We start from the raw sequence: 14,091 nt of genomic DNA, 5'->3' as shown, positions 1-14,091 counted from the left end.
ATCATCTCACGTGAACCACGTGATCAAAAGGATGTCCTTCTGTAAGGAAGCTGTCTGTGTCATTGCAGTCTGTGTCATTGATAAAATATATGAAAGACAAAAGTAAAAAAATATTTGATTCCAGCTTGTTAAATGTGAATATGTTCTAGTGTCTTCTCTCCTCTGTGACAGTCAACTGAATATCTTTGAGTTGTGGACAAAACGAGAGGACCATTTGAGGACCATTCCTGGGCTTTTGGGGAAACACTGATCCACATTTTTCTGACATAATATAGACCAAACAACTAACCGATTAATTGAGAAAATATTCAACAGATTAATCGACTATTAAAATAATCCCAAATCCCTAATCATTATGTACAAGTGCATTGCATTGGAACCCCTGGATATAAGCCTCCCTCTCTATTCCTCTTTAAAAAAATAGTTCTCTCTGTTTTGTCATTTAGTAAACTTTATAGATTTCAACCTTATTATTCCTTCTTGAGTCTCTTTAACAAGAACTTAGATTAATGTATGAATTGAATAGTGATTGTGTGACCTATATGAGGGAACAACCAGTGATACCCTTGGTAGTAATATCACATAATAGCTTATAGCGATGTCATCAGGATACACATACACCGGTAGGCAGTGGCCCACCTTACCGTGACCACGATGTGGTCGCCCAGAATTTATAGTTAACCCACCTCTTTTTTTACCACTACACCTCTGATTGTAACAAAGTGTTACAACGTGCCCCATCTGCGCAAGTGGAATTTAAAACTAGTGCCTTCTGCTAGATATCAAAGCATTAAAAAACGATCTGAACTGATAAATGACAGATTGGAGATTAAAATAATAGCAGATTTGTCTCATTTTAAATAATGAAAAAAAAACTGAGATGAAAAATTTACTTAAGCCAGAATTTTAATTTTACTATGGTAAAATAAATGGTCAGCGATATCTTCAAAATATTTCTGAATTTTGGCGCACATTTTTTTCTATATAATGTTGATATGGTAACTAATAAATACTGTGAATTTTGTTATGCTTAGCATGTGTGAAAATATTCAAATCACGTGTGTTACAGCTAACACCGCGTTACTTTTTACTTTTCTCACAAACATGCCTTTTTTTTACTTGACAGGATGTTGATTGACTGTGTCAGACTTTGTTCCATGTCTTGTGTTTTCCTCCCCCATGTGCTCAAGTTTATGTTTATTCCCATATTTGTTTTTTTCCTGTTCCTATTCCCATTTAGTTCTGTTGATCGCAGGTGTGTCCCATTAGTTTCTGTTTATCTAAAGTGTGTTCTGCCACTCGTTTCCTATCCACTGTCAAATGTCATTTCATGTCCTCTGTGTTTCACATGTTCTTGTAATCCCAGTCTTGTTTATTAAATACTTTGAAATGTACTTTATTTCTATTCTCCTCGCTCGTTCCTGTGTTCCCAATGTGTGGGTTGTAACAGACTGGAGTCGTGTGGATTGCTTGTGTATTATTGTTAGGTTTTATATCAGCTGTTTGAACTCAATCACTGCAGGGGCGAACAAGTGATATAATGCTAAATTTCTTCAAATTCGTTCAGATGATGAAACAAACTCATCAACATTACCTGAAGTTGAATTCATTTTCAGCAAATTTCCAGTTTTGGGTGAACTATTAATTTAATGCCCATGGTTTTGTGATTTATATGGGCTAATATTTGGTCAGGTATTCTAAACATACTGTTTATATACTTCACAACGGTTAACACCAGTTTTCAGATAAACACATATATTTGGGCACAGAAAAAGAATGGTTACATAATTCTCGAAAAGTGAAAAGAGAATTTAAAAGAATAGAAAAAGAAAAGAATTAAAAGAAAAGAATATTTAGATGAATTACATAAAACACAAACAGACATAAAATGTAAAAAGCCACAAAGTCCTCTGATAAAGGAAATCAGATTTTAAAACAAACCAAGGTGCCAAGTTGCAAAGGCCAGGTAAACATTTACAAAGGCATTACAATATCAATCTTTTCTTGAAGCGCTGATAATGTCTTAAGATCTTCTTATTTCCTGTTTTACTTGAAGTTTGACAAAATATTAAATTTATATTACATACTTTAACAGTCCACTTCTCTGAAAAGTGTGTAAACTCCTCTCTTTGGCAGCTTAGTAAAAGTCTATAGCGTTTCTCTTTTTAAGCGCCCATTTTTTGTAAATTTTCTCTTCCTCTAAATGTGGAAGAGTCACTTAAGTCACTGAACATCCCAGATCTCACAGAGGAGGGGGGTGAACTTGTGGTCGCTCATGCGCCATGACTCCAGCATTTCTGCGTGGTGGTGGTTGAGGGTGCGAAGTTCGGTCAGACGACCAAGAAGCCGTGCAAAGTGCTGGGGCTCGTGGGGGTGCTGTAGTTTACAGACCTTCCTCAGCACCTCCAACATGGGCTCCTGCAGACACTCCACTGCCTGCTGGTCCTTAACGTATGGTCTGTCTATGGATAGATAGAACAATTTCAGTCATATGAAACTAATTTATTTCATTTATGGACTTGTGAAGCATAAAACAATGGCAAATATGTCCTTTTCTATTGTGACCCCATTAATCATTAACTTTTTAACTTATTGGAAACTGATTATATAAGAACCAAATGTGGGTTTTAAATGGGTTAAAACATTTCTATCATATGATGCTAATGCATTTACACTGATGGTTACTTGGAACATGTCAGCCTTATAGATTTGTATAATGATACAGAAGATTTCTATATTAAATGAATGCTGTTCTTTTGAACTTCCTATTTATTTAACTGTTTTCAACATTGTACAGTAATGATAAGAAATGTGTTTTGAGCACCAAATCAGCACTAAACTTTGGCGACACAAGAACACTGTTTTTAACAACCCTAACACTAACTGAACTACCGTTGCATTCTGAAACGTTTTATTTAAAACATTAAGTGACCGATATCAGCTGACCTGGTGAGAGGATTGTGATAGCAGTGAGGAGAGCATGTTCCTCTTGCATCATCTGCAGCTCCCCGATGCTTTTATAGAAGTTAAACATGGGTGTGATAAACTCCTCAGATATGCCTATGGAGGAAATAAAGATATTTATGAAGATTTACACCAAGGTATTTCTTTTCTGTCTTTTATAAATCCCTCTAGTATTGAATATCTATGTAGTACTGAGAATGTAAAAACGACAGTAACCACTCAAAAACATGTTTCTTTGAAGCTAATCAACCAAGGCACATATTTACATACCAACCATGATTTAAAGTTAAATAAAGGCCATGCTTTCTTTACTGGACTTAACATCACATTAGTACACACATTCAGCCGTGGCTCTGTGATCTTACCCCCATAAAATATGTATTTGTTTGAGCTTCAGTAGATAAATCTAATGGGACACACTTTGAGTATTCAGTAGTCTTTGTTGCATGTACAAGTGTATGAAAAGTTTTATTCTGAGGCCTCAAGGTGGCAGTGTTAGCTATATTTAAAAGTAACAGCGAGTGTCCCATGCATTTACTACAATAAATCACACAATTTCCTCTTAGAAAGTATCCATCCCTCAATAATATAAAATGTAGGCCTATTACATCTCATCTTATGCTTTTTGTGATCTACTTTTGTCTTGCTGTCTCCGAAAAAAAAATATTGAAACTTGTTTATAACTATATTAACAAATTTTTATTTGTAAAATCAGACCCCCCCCCCCCCCCCCCCCCCCAAAAGATTGTATCATGAGATAAGAAAATTAATTTAAAAAAAAAACTATTAAAAATAACTATTCATATCTTGTGCAATTAAGTTGATCTTGGTTAAGGAAAGTGTATATATTCTGACTACACAAAAACGTGAAATGATACCAATTATACCTTAAGACGATGATTTTTGCAGTGTATTCACTGTCTGCTTTGGAAGAGATTTTCTGTAACTCCCTCAGTGTGCAATGGCAGATCATCGGGGTCGCGACCTTATTGCTTTCTATTGTCTGTTAGGTCAGAGCTGATCTGAATCTGGCCTCGGATCTCCACAGCTGTGCGTTTCCACATTCAGTGGGATCCTCAGTAACAGCAGTTCATTTAAAGCCTGTCTATGAAAGGCTTTCCTGTTTTGTGCGAGGTCTTTGTCTTTATCATTATCATTGATATAATTATCATACTTCACTGGCTATGTGAGCCGAGCGCTCTTTTCTGATGTAATGCATTCAGTGTGAAGAGCCATAAGGGTTTGGTTTACAGACCGACCAATCAGGGAAACCCTCGGTGGGAGCTGCCACACTGAAGACAGCTAGGATGTTAAAAACATGACTTAATTCAGCTTATCAAAAAAAAAAAACAGTGCTGGAGTGTAACGAACTCTTCACAATCTCACTATATACAAACAGTCACCACCCCCAAGAGATGAAATGATCGCAGTACGCAGACTCCTTTCACAGTTTCATTAATTTCAAAAAGATGAAAGGATAACCTTTGTCATAACTTTCCGCCAAAAAAAAACGAGGGAGCAAAAAAAAAGACTTCATGCCAGAGAAATGTCAGAGGCGCTGAGAGCCAGAGAGTGGGACAATAGGCCTCTCGATGTTTAGACAGAGAACAATAGTCTCTTTAGATAGTAAGTCTGTTTCTCCCCCGCTGGCCTTTTGCGTGAATATTCCTGAGCCTGTGTTGCAGGGAAAAGAGTGATGGATTCAAACAGTCGATGCCACTCTGCATTCATCTGCCTGTTTAGAAATATCACCAACTGAACGTCCGTCATGGCTTTTCAAATATTGAGAGGCTGAAAGCAACTATCTTTAAAATAAAGCTTATTCACTGTTGCAATGTTGGAGGACTTAAGATGCTTTTAAGAGACTGAATTGATCATGCTTCCTTCTTTAACCACAGCTCCTCTACAGAATCTGTTTACATGTTGTAAGGCATATGATACTGACTATCTATATGAGGGCTTTCCTCTTTTTGCTGTCCTGGCAGTCATCCAGTGCTTAGACTTCATTGAAACTGAAACCAGTCTGACTTTAGTGTCCTTTTACACTTGAGATGTACACCACGGGATTATCAAGATGGCAAATTCCCTATCGTTGTTTAGGGTGGACAGATACATTATTTATGTAACGTGCCTAGTGAACTTTATGGACTTTGTTCTGGGGCTCAACAAGTACGTGGCATACTAGTTTGAAACCCAATCCCAGAGTCATGATTCCTTTGAACGGTCCATAAAAGCAGTTAAAGGTATTGAGTCATGCTGTAAATTATACTGCAATCCAAATAATGAGCTCACCACTCCTTCGGATCCTGTCCTCCAGCACCTCTGTGTGTCCGTTGGGCAGTTTCTTGGAGAAAACCTGGGCTGAACGCAGGAACATTGCCTCTACAGCCGAACCTTTTAATAAAGCGATCTGATCTTCATGATCCAGAGACTGAAAACCTGCTCAGAAAATATGTTTGCTTAGAACTGCCGAAATTATTGCATCCTGTTTTCTAGAACTGTGTGAATTTTTTTTTTTTTTCAGATAAGTGGTATAGATCCTGCTAGCGAAATAGCTGTTCTAGAATTTGAAAAACAGTACCTGGTATATTTTTTGTGAACTCAACCAGCACTTGAACGTGACTAGTTGCCATTTCGGTCAGTAGAAGGAAGTTTTCTTCTGCATTAAATTGCTCTTGTAGCTATGAGCAGATTGGGAGGAGGAAAAAAGCATGCAAATAAGCCACTCTTTTACGACATTGGGGTGGTGATAACCTTGGTTACATAATAACAGTGATAAGAACAGGCAATGCTGTTTACTGATTTTAACAGTAGCATTTGGCTGCTTTGTGCATTAAAGAATCATAAAAAGATTTAAAGACTTAAAAAGCTGATCTAAAAAGAGATAAAATGTAAGGGTTGATTTTCGAGAAGACATACCAGTTTTTTCGCCATATCCTGAGGAATGCGATGTTTGTTGTAAGCATCGACTATATAACTTATTAAAGCCTGTTGGTCTTGGCTCAGTTCTATATTCTCCTGAAATGAGAAAATGTGGCAAAATTCCTGTTTATAAGATTGGATCATGGAGTATCCAGCTATGTGAAGCAATAAATAAAGATGGGTGTCAACTAGCCAATGTTTGATCCTGCACAGCCATTTTACAGCCCTTGATCTTAATATAATCTTTCAGAAGTAACCGTATATATGAGCAAAAGTGAGCAGAATGATGGTAAAGAGAATCATTGAGGTTGCCCTTTAACCTTTTATAGCACTTCAATAAAGTTTCCATAGAACACCCTTAGTTTGCAGTTATACTTGAAAAGTTACATTGTAACAAGCATGGCACCAAGTACACTGTGTCTTAAATACTTAAAGTTGCACAGATCAAAAAGGGACAGTATTTTAGCTTGTTTTGTGGAAGTTTTCACCACTTATTATAATAATAACCCAATCAGACAGCACCTGTGTTGTTCTTACCTTAGAGGGTTTAGTGGTAGATACAATTTGTTTAGCATCTCTACTATCACCAACATCATCCCCTATACTTTCGTCAGATGAGGCTTTTGTGTTTTTCCTCAGCCTTTTGGATTTGCACTGGATTTCAGTTAATAAGCCTGAGAATGCAAAAACAAATTAGATACAGATTAGATCTGTTTCATTCCTCATCAGTATTTATATTTAAAAAATAAGCTTAGAAAATACAACTTCCACAACTAATATTTTATCTCAAGTCAATCAATATTTTTGAACCCAAACCATCTCATATCATTTGTTGCCCAAATAGAGCATTGTACCTCTGTAGATACATTCTCTTTGGAAAATCAATTAAGTTGACTATGCCAGTTAATTACCTTTATTACTGCTGTTCAAGAATTTCTGATCTGACTTATCTGATTTCACAATGTGCGTGACTCTCGGGCTCATGTATTAGTTGAGCAGGAACATGTTTTATAATGTTTACATTGCTCTTACTCACATTCTGCCAGCATGCCCATCTCTTTGCACTTTCTGAGTCGACACTCTTGGCATTTCCTGCGCATGTACATGTCCATCTCACAGTTTCCTCCACTCTTACATTTATATACAGCATTCTTTGTAATACTCCTCCTGAAGAAACCTGGAAGAAATAGCACAGCATGTTCAATATGCCACTCATTTATAGTATACTATAATATTGGGTATCAGGATCCAGATTTTTCATAGACCATCATACAGTGACTCAGCACAGAAAAAAACTGAGAAAGCTAAATGTTACAAAACATCGAAATGTATTAACATTACCATGACCTGTAAAGCCCAAACGATATGCAGTTCTAAAATAGGCTAGAAAAATGTTGGTTTCTTAATGTCTCTCGAATTTCAGTAGTTTCATGCATTTGTCTGTATTTTTTTATTTTATTTTTCACCATTTTTCATGGTTTTACAAGGACAGAAATTGCATTTAATTATTGGCATTTAGCTTTTTTAGCATTTAACACTGCACCTCTATCAACAGACCTGAATTAAAATTTTGTGTCATAAATTAATTCCCTGAGATCCACGGTTTTGGTAAATAAGTAATTTCATATCATAAAATCATACTATCAGTTGTTTGTACACTTCATACAAAGAGGATGACAGATCAAATTGCAAAAATAGACATACAAAAGCATTCAGGAGTAGATTACATTGCTTCAAATTTAAATTGCCTTATTTGCATGACATTCTTTTGTACGTATTGCCAAAGTATTACAGGCATTATAGGAATCTAACTATTTTCTAATTTTGAAAACCATAATGAAAAAAAATTAGAAGCAACAGTGGCTTCCGTTTTAGGTCTAAACTATTAGGAGAACCAAGAAGGCAACATTGAAACACAGATCAAGGAAAAGGTTCATTGGAGCCTGTGGTAGGTATGGTGTAATGTTTAAGACATTACGTTCAGTACTGTAATACAGATACTCTTCTATGATCAATTTTCAGTTCTAGGCAGGAGACAAACATGTGCAGTTGTTTTTGGAACAGGTAATTATTCCAGCATGAGCCCATAAGCACAATAACACACATTAACTTTGCATGGTGGCATGTGGCTCTGGTTGCCTACATCATTATTCAGCAGAAAGCTGAGAGGGAACCCAATCCAAACTGAACGTGAAGGAGCACCAAACCCAGCCAAGCCTGTGGGACTTGGGACACATAGCTCAGCATCTGCCCTTCAGGCATTGTCCATGCACAGGTGGAATTACACTTGCAGTCATTCAGCCAATGATTTTCAAAAGAGCTAAATTTGGCACATGGGGTTCCATTCAATTATTACCTCCTTCATAAGTTATATAGCCATGGATACAATATACAGTCTCTATGGAGGTTTAAGGGTGAACAACAAGGTCACAGAACAAAGGTGCAACTGTACATTATTACAGTGTCTATCAAATAAATATAAAAAGCTATATTTGGCATCTATCAACAACTAGCCCTGAACTACATTCCACTCATTGAGCCAATGTTAAAAAAAAGTTGCATTGCAAAATTATGAGAATAATGAATACTAATAAAAAATGAATGTACAACAGTTCTTGAAAAATATTTAAATGGTGTTTAATGCCTTATTAGAGGGGTCATAATAACATAGTTCAACATTCAATTGATTTATTTTTTTAGACATGAAATATTACTGACAAAAAACTCTTTAACTACATGGTGTTACATAAACAACCTGTCAGTAACTATACCGATCTCACATATGTGATTTCGCCATGACATGTTCCTGGATCAACATCTTTTGATGATCCTTGATCAACATTTTTGTCCAAAAATATAGACTTAACCCAATCCCTGCCCCTAAACCAACCCCTACCCATAATTTATTCCCAAAATCAGTGGGAAATGACAGCTGATCAATAAGGGTGTAGAAACACCTAACCCTGATTGTAAGCCTAAAACAGATATTTCCTGAAAAGATATATGTCAATGTTGATTGGTTGATTGGAATGTTGATCCAGGAACATGTTGTACTTGGTGAAATCACGCTCACCATAGTTGTAAGATATATGTGTTTGATTCACTAAAAAGAACTGACTCTTTAGAGTCAATCATTTGGGAATTGGGTTACACTGGTTGCACTATGGATATGATTCTCTACAAAGAACCATCATATGAGATTCATTTATTCAGGAATTGGACTACATTCACACTGTATGTTTTTGGTGTATGGTTTTGATTCACTAGAAAAATCTAATAATAAGATTGAGTCTTTCAGGAATTGGACTGCACACACTGTATGCTTCACATTGTTGTTTCAGTAAGTTGTGCTGGATTCACTGAAAAGAGTATTTTAGTATGTTGTTCCGTGTGAAAACTTTAAATCCTGCTATTTTTTTATTTTAATTTTTTTTTAATAGAATTGATTGTGAATAAGGACCGGTTCTTGGTTTCCAACTTTATGAAAAACTTGTTCAGGAATACATGTTTTGTGACTGAAAACATCAAGAAAAAATACTGGCATTCACCTTTACATCCTTCACATGTAAGTGCATTGTAGTGATATCCTGATGCTTTATCTCCACAGACCACACACAATTCCTCGCCTTTGCTCCTTCCGGAGTGGGCTGCGTGTCTGGATCTTTTACACACAGTTGGGACAGCAGAGCAAGACTCGTCCAGTATATTATCAAAGCCTCCCTCCAACGGTCCTTTCCTCATCTCAAACATGGTGGATGGAGAGTACCACTCCTCCCCAGTGTACTGTGGGTAGCAGTGCTGGCTGGAGTAATATGATGGTGATGACATGGAGGACTCCACCGAGGTGTACTGCATGCTGGGATAGCTGTTGAAGGACATGACCTCCTGGTCCTGTAGCAATGGACTGTTCTGCTCTGCCAGAATATCTGAGGAGAAGATGGCAGGAGTGAGTGAAGCTTGTCAGTTTACATGTGTCATGGAGATGCATAGCTTAAGTTCACCTTACTGTTAGCCCAGCACAGAATGCTAATAGGTCTTATGCCAACATGACGATTAGTGAAACTACAACAAGCTGAGGTACTGTTTCCTTTCAGACACCATAAGAATCATTAAGATCTTTACTACCTCATATGTATGTATTAAAAACCATCTAGGAACATAATCATCCTCTATCCAACTAGTAGCAGTAGATTGTGTAAAATGTACATAATACAGAAGTCAAACACACCCAGAAATAACAAGAAATCATTAACCAAAGTGGATTTACTCTGGATTTTACACAATATTACTGTATAAGGGAGTAGATTTTTATGATAATTTTTGATTAAACACACACACACACGTATACATAAACATAAACATATGCATATGCATATACATATATATATATATATATATATATATATATATATATATATATATATATATATACATTTCAAAATCACCTTACTTATTTTCTAAATGCATCTTATAGATCTTACTGTGAATGATTCATCCATAAGTGTTTCTTTAATTTATTGTGAGCTCGATCTTCCTGTGAAACGACCAACTTCTTGTTTTTAAACAAGCCCCGCCCCTTTCTTACAATTTAAATCTGCTTCCATTCAATCAACAACCGATGAATCTGTCGCTATTTCAATAGTTGACCTAAAAGAGTAAACTGACTATAAAAGAAGACTCTATGTTTACTCTAATAACGGCCACAGCATCCCTTGTGGCAACACCGAGAACTTTACATGCACTTTCTGTTACGTATTGCATTATAAACTATACGGTCTGGCCTATTTCAGTACACAGTGCTAGAAATAAAGTTAGAATACCTAAACGTGTTATATATTTGCATATTTCGAGCTAAACTCCTTAAGGTCATCAGCTTTTTTTCTATGTTTGTGTTCATTATTAACAATCATGGAAAAAAATATGCACTCCACTTGCTAATAATGACAACTTTTTCAGAACTGTGAAAGACACATTGAATTCTCATTGGCAATCCAATCATTTTAAAGTAAACAAGACATCTAAAACTTTTGTACTATATCTGCACTACATTTTCGTCAACAACACAAAATATGACGACAATATCATGAGACGGTACTGACCTGAAGCCTTATCCCGAACCATGGCCATTTCAGTGCGACCCAGTAAGGGTACAGATGGTTATTAGCCGTATTGATTCCTAACCATCCAGTTGTTTCTTTAACTCCTCAGCATGTGTCTATGTATCCCTTTTCATAAAGTATTACTGTTCCTGAACACCTTCATACTTCATACATAAGTGCTAGTGTGAACAAAGGTTGCTATAGTTGCTCATTAACCTGACAAGTCACAAATTCCTGTCTCATTACAGGCAGGATCGATCTAGATTTATAAATGTCATCTAGGACAAAACATGCTCACTCGTGTTTGTAAAATTAAAAGGTGACAGTTTCACTTTTGTCTTCTGCTAATAACAGAATTTTGCTTCAGTTTGTTTCTTAGTTTCTGACTCATAGTTTTATTTCATCAACCACCATGGTGAAGATAACCTTAGCATAACATAGGAAAGAAATGAATGTGAATTTCCAATATACTCACCAAAAAAATGTGAGCTTTCTGATAGGGGGAACACATCACTGGGTGGGATCTGTAAAGGTCCCACCACATTGACGTCATGGCCCACCCACTCATTCATTCAGAAGCCTGTGTGTTAAGTCTTGGAGTCCAAAGATCCCTCAGTCCAGGATGGAAGTGAATGATGGGGTTAATCCTGTTTCTTCAAGACAGTAACAAATGGAGGAAGTGGTTGCTTTACCTACAAATGGAGGCAGTTTTTATTGTAAATTAAGGCATTGGCGCAATATAGTAAAACACGTCACTTAAATTGATTTAGATACTGCTTCTCAAGAAAAAAAATCAATGATTGAAGTTAACATGCAAAGTTTTATACTACATCATTCAGATTTAATTTAGATTTCCTTGAGATTAGGAGGACAAGGTCATATCATATGAAGTCATATCAGAAGTCATATCATCATTTTTTTAGTTTTTTCAACTGGAAATGTTACAGTTGATTGCACTGGCCTTTGCTCCAGTTTCAACTCTGGACTGTACAGTCTGGCACTGGATTTTATAATATCTGCATTTCCCATGCCTTTTTAATGCTGAACTATCTACATTTTTCTTTTGGATCATTCAAAATATTTTGGTAACATTCCACAATATTTCATCTCAGATGTATTTTTCTTTAAGGCCAGGTCTTTCCTTTGTTTAAGTTTCAAAAACTTCCTGACAGGTATGGAGGGAGCACGTCTACATCATTTTGTGTTCACCTATAGTATGTGTATATGGTAAAATGAAATCAAATATAACTGTATATTGCTTTTCAACAGTTTACTACACTGGAACTTTAAATGAGGTTATAATTACTTTAACTTTTAGCACAATGAAACAAGATTTTAATTACTTTACTTTACTTCACAGCACTATTACTTTAAGAAACCATAAACTGAACACAGTGAAGTAAAACATGATGCAGGTGAACTTGATTTCCCTCATTAAAATACTCATGCACATTTTCTTTAAATTTAGCAAAGCCTCATTAATGGTGTGTATAAATGAAAAATGTTCAACAATTTATGACAAAAAACGGTATGACTAATAAATGTTCACATTATGCACTTGTGGAAGATTTATTCTTAAAATTCTTTATTCTTGATATTAGCATGTGTACTTTAGTTCATTTGAAATCGTATTCTATTGAAGGAACAATATCAGCAAACAGCAGCAATGCTCTTTTTCTTTCAACAGTCCCGTTTTATGATGTTCCCACCATTTGTGTAAATAATACGAGAGGAAACACTGTTTCTTTTAAGAAAAGTCTCATTATAGGTGTACGATCAGTCTATTTTTAGAAATGTCATTTGACTATAGGACAAAACATGCGGATGCGTAGTGGTAAAATTAAAGGTGTTTTATAGTTTTACACTTTTTCGCTCATGCTAAAAACAACAATTTGCCTCCGTTTGTTTCATAGTTACTGACTCACAGTTTTGTCACCCACATATATGAATCATTTTCACAAAGTTCAAGTTATTATGGATTCAAAGAAGATTTGTTTCTCTTTTTCTGTTACTCAACACCTTCATACTTCCTACATAAGTGCTGGTGTGAGCAAAGGTTGCTATACATAAATCATTTTCACATTGTCATGACAAAAACATCATTTATTCATTTTCAGTTGTTTATGCATTCAAGGAAGATTTATTTTTGTAAAAGTTGATCTTGGTATCAGTATTAGCATGTGTGCTTATGTTCAAAGCAATACTAGAGACAGCAGCAATGCTAATTTTCTATCAACAATGGCATTTTATTACCTTCCCAGCATAAATAATACAAGAGGAAACACTGGCTCTTTTAAGAAAAGTCACAGCGGTGTGATTTAGGATATGTGAATGAGGCCACGGTGTCGCAAACTACCATGAAACCAGACCTCAACTGTTAGCGATATTGATTGATACATCAGTCACAACAACCAGTTTCCCTCATAAAACTATAATAAATCCAGCCCATAATTTCCCATGAGCTTACATGCTAGTACACACAGAGGGTCTCCATAACATAGAGCCATTTCCAATCTATAAATCTCCACACTCGCCCCAATCACCCCAATCATCAAGTAATAGTAAGCTATAATAGATGATTTATTTTAGTAACAAGTATCAGAAATATAATTTCCTTACCTATTACTCTAACAGACGCTGCATGCTCCTGGGTCATGTCTTGATATTTGAAGCCATCAGTATTTGGGAATAAGCATCAAGCTGATTCTGTGTAGCAGCTAGACAGAGTGGATGGGGTCATGGGGAAACGGGACAGTGGTTATTAATTAAACTATCTATCTGTTTCTCTTCATGAGTAGTAGAAGTTCCTCCCTCTCCCATCAGCTTCAAACTTTGGCTGACAGGCCTACAAATGCAGCATTACCTCCTTAATAGCGAGAGATAACCAGTAAAGTACACCCTTCTTCCCAACGCATTCCCCAGAGATGCACACACACATCCCCTAACACTCATGTAAACACAATTATTACTCAATGATGCTAGTCTCTCGTGTTAATTAAAGTGTTTGGTTAGAAATACACCTGTTTTAGCTCATCACTGGAAACTTTGATATCTGATACTTGTCTTCGATAGTTTGGTTCAAGAATTATGAATTGCTTTTTGGTTA

The 14,091-nt window shown here is 36.1% G+C and overlaps 1 protein-coding gene across 2 annotated transcripts; it reads right to left on the bottom strand.

Annotated features, from left to right (window-relative positions):
* Positions 1-1,608: 1,608 nt before the first annotated feature.
* nr1h4 (nuclear receptor subfamily 1, group H, member 4) lies at positions 1,609-13,815 on the bottom strand. Of its 2 annotated transcripts, XM_026287335.1 has the most exons (10): positions 13,605-13,815; positions 11,461-11,677; positions 9,435-9,812; positions 6,923-7,063; positions 6,424-6,560; positions 5,884-5,982; positions 5,546-5,645; positions 5,257-5,403; positions 2,947-3,060; positions 1,610-2,462 (listed from the first exon to the last, which is right to left on the bottom strand). In XM_026287335.1, exons 2-10 carry the CDS (start codon positions 11,555-11,557, stop codon positions 2,224-2,226), a joined length of 1,452 nt encoding a protein of 483 aa, XP_026143120.1. In that variant the 5' UTR covers positions 11,558-11,677; positions 13,605-13,815; the 3' UTR covers positions 1,610-2,223. The 2 variants fall into 2 exon arrangements, with proteins under 2 accessions (XP_026143121.1, XP_026143120.1); XM_026287336.1 differs by lacking the exons at positions 11,461-11,677; positions 13,605-13,815 and adding an exon at positions 10,986-11,399 and having other exon boundaries at positions 1,609-2,462.
* Positions 13,816-14,091: the final 276 nt, after the last annotated feature.

This window comes from Carassius auratus, chromosome 18 (assembly GCF_003368295.1).
Source record: "Carassius auratus strain Wakin chromosome 18, ASM336829v1, whole genome shotgun sequence".
Classification (NCBI taxonomy): Eukaryota; Metazoa; Chordata; class Actinopteri; order Cypriniformes; family Cyprinidae; genus Carassius; species Carassius auratus.
This window is presented reverse-complemented; position numbering and strand designations above follow the sequence as displayed.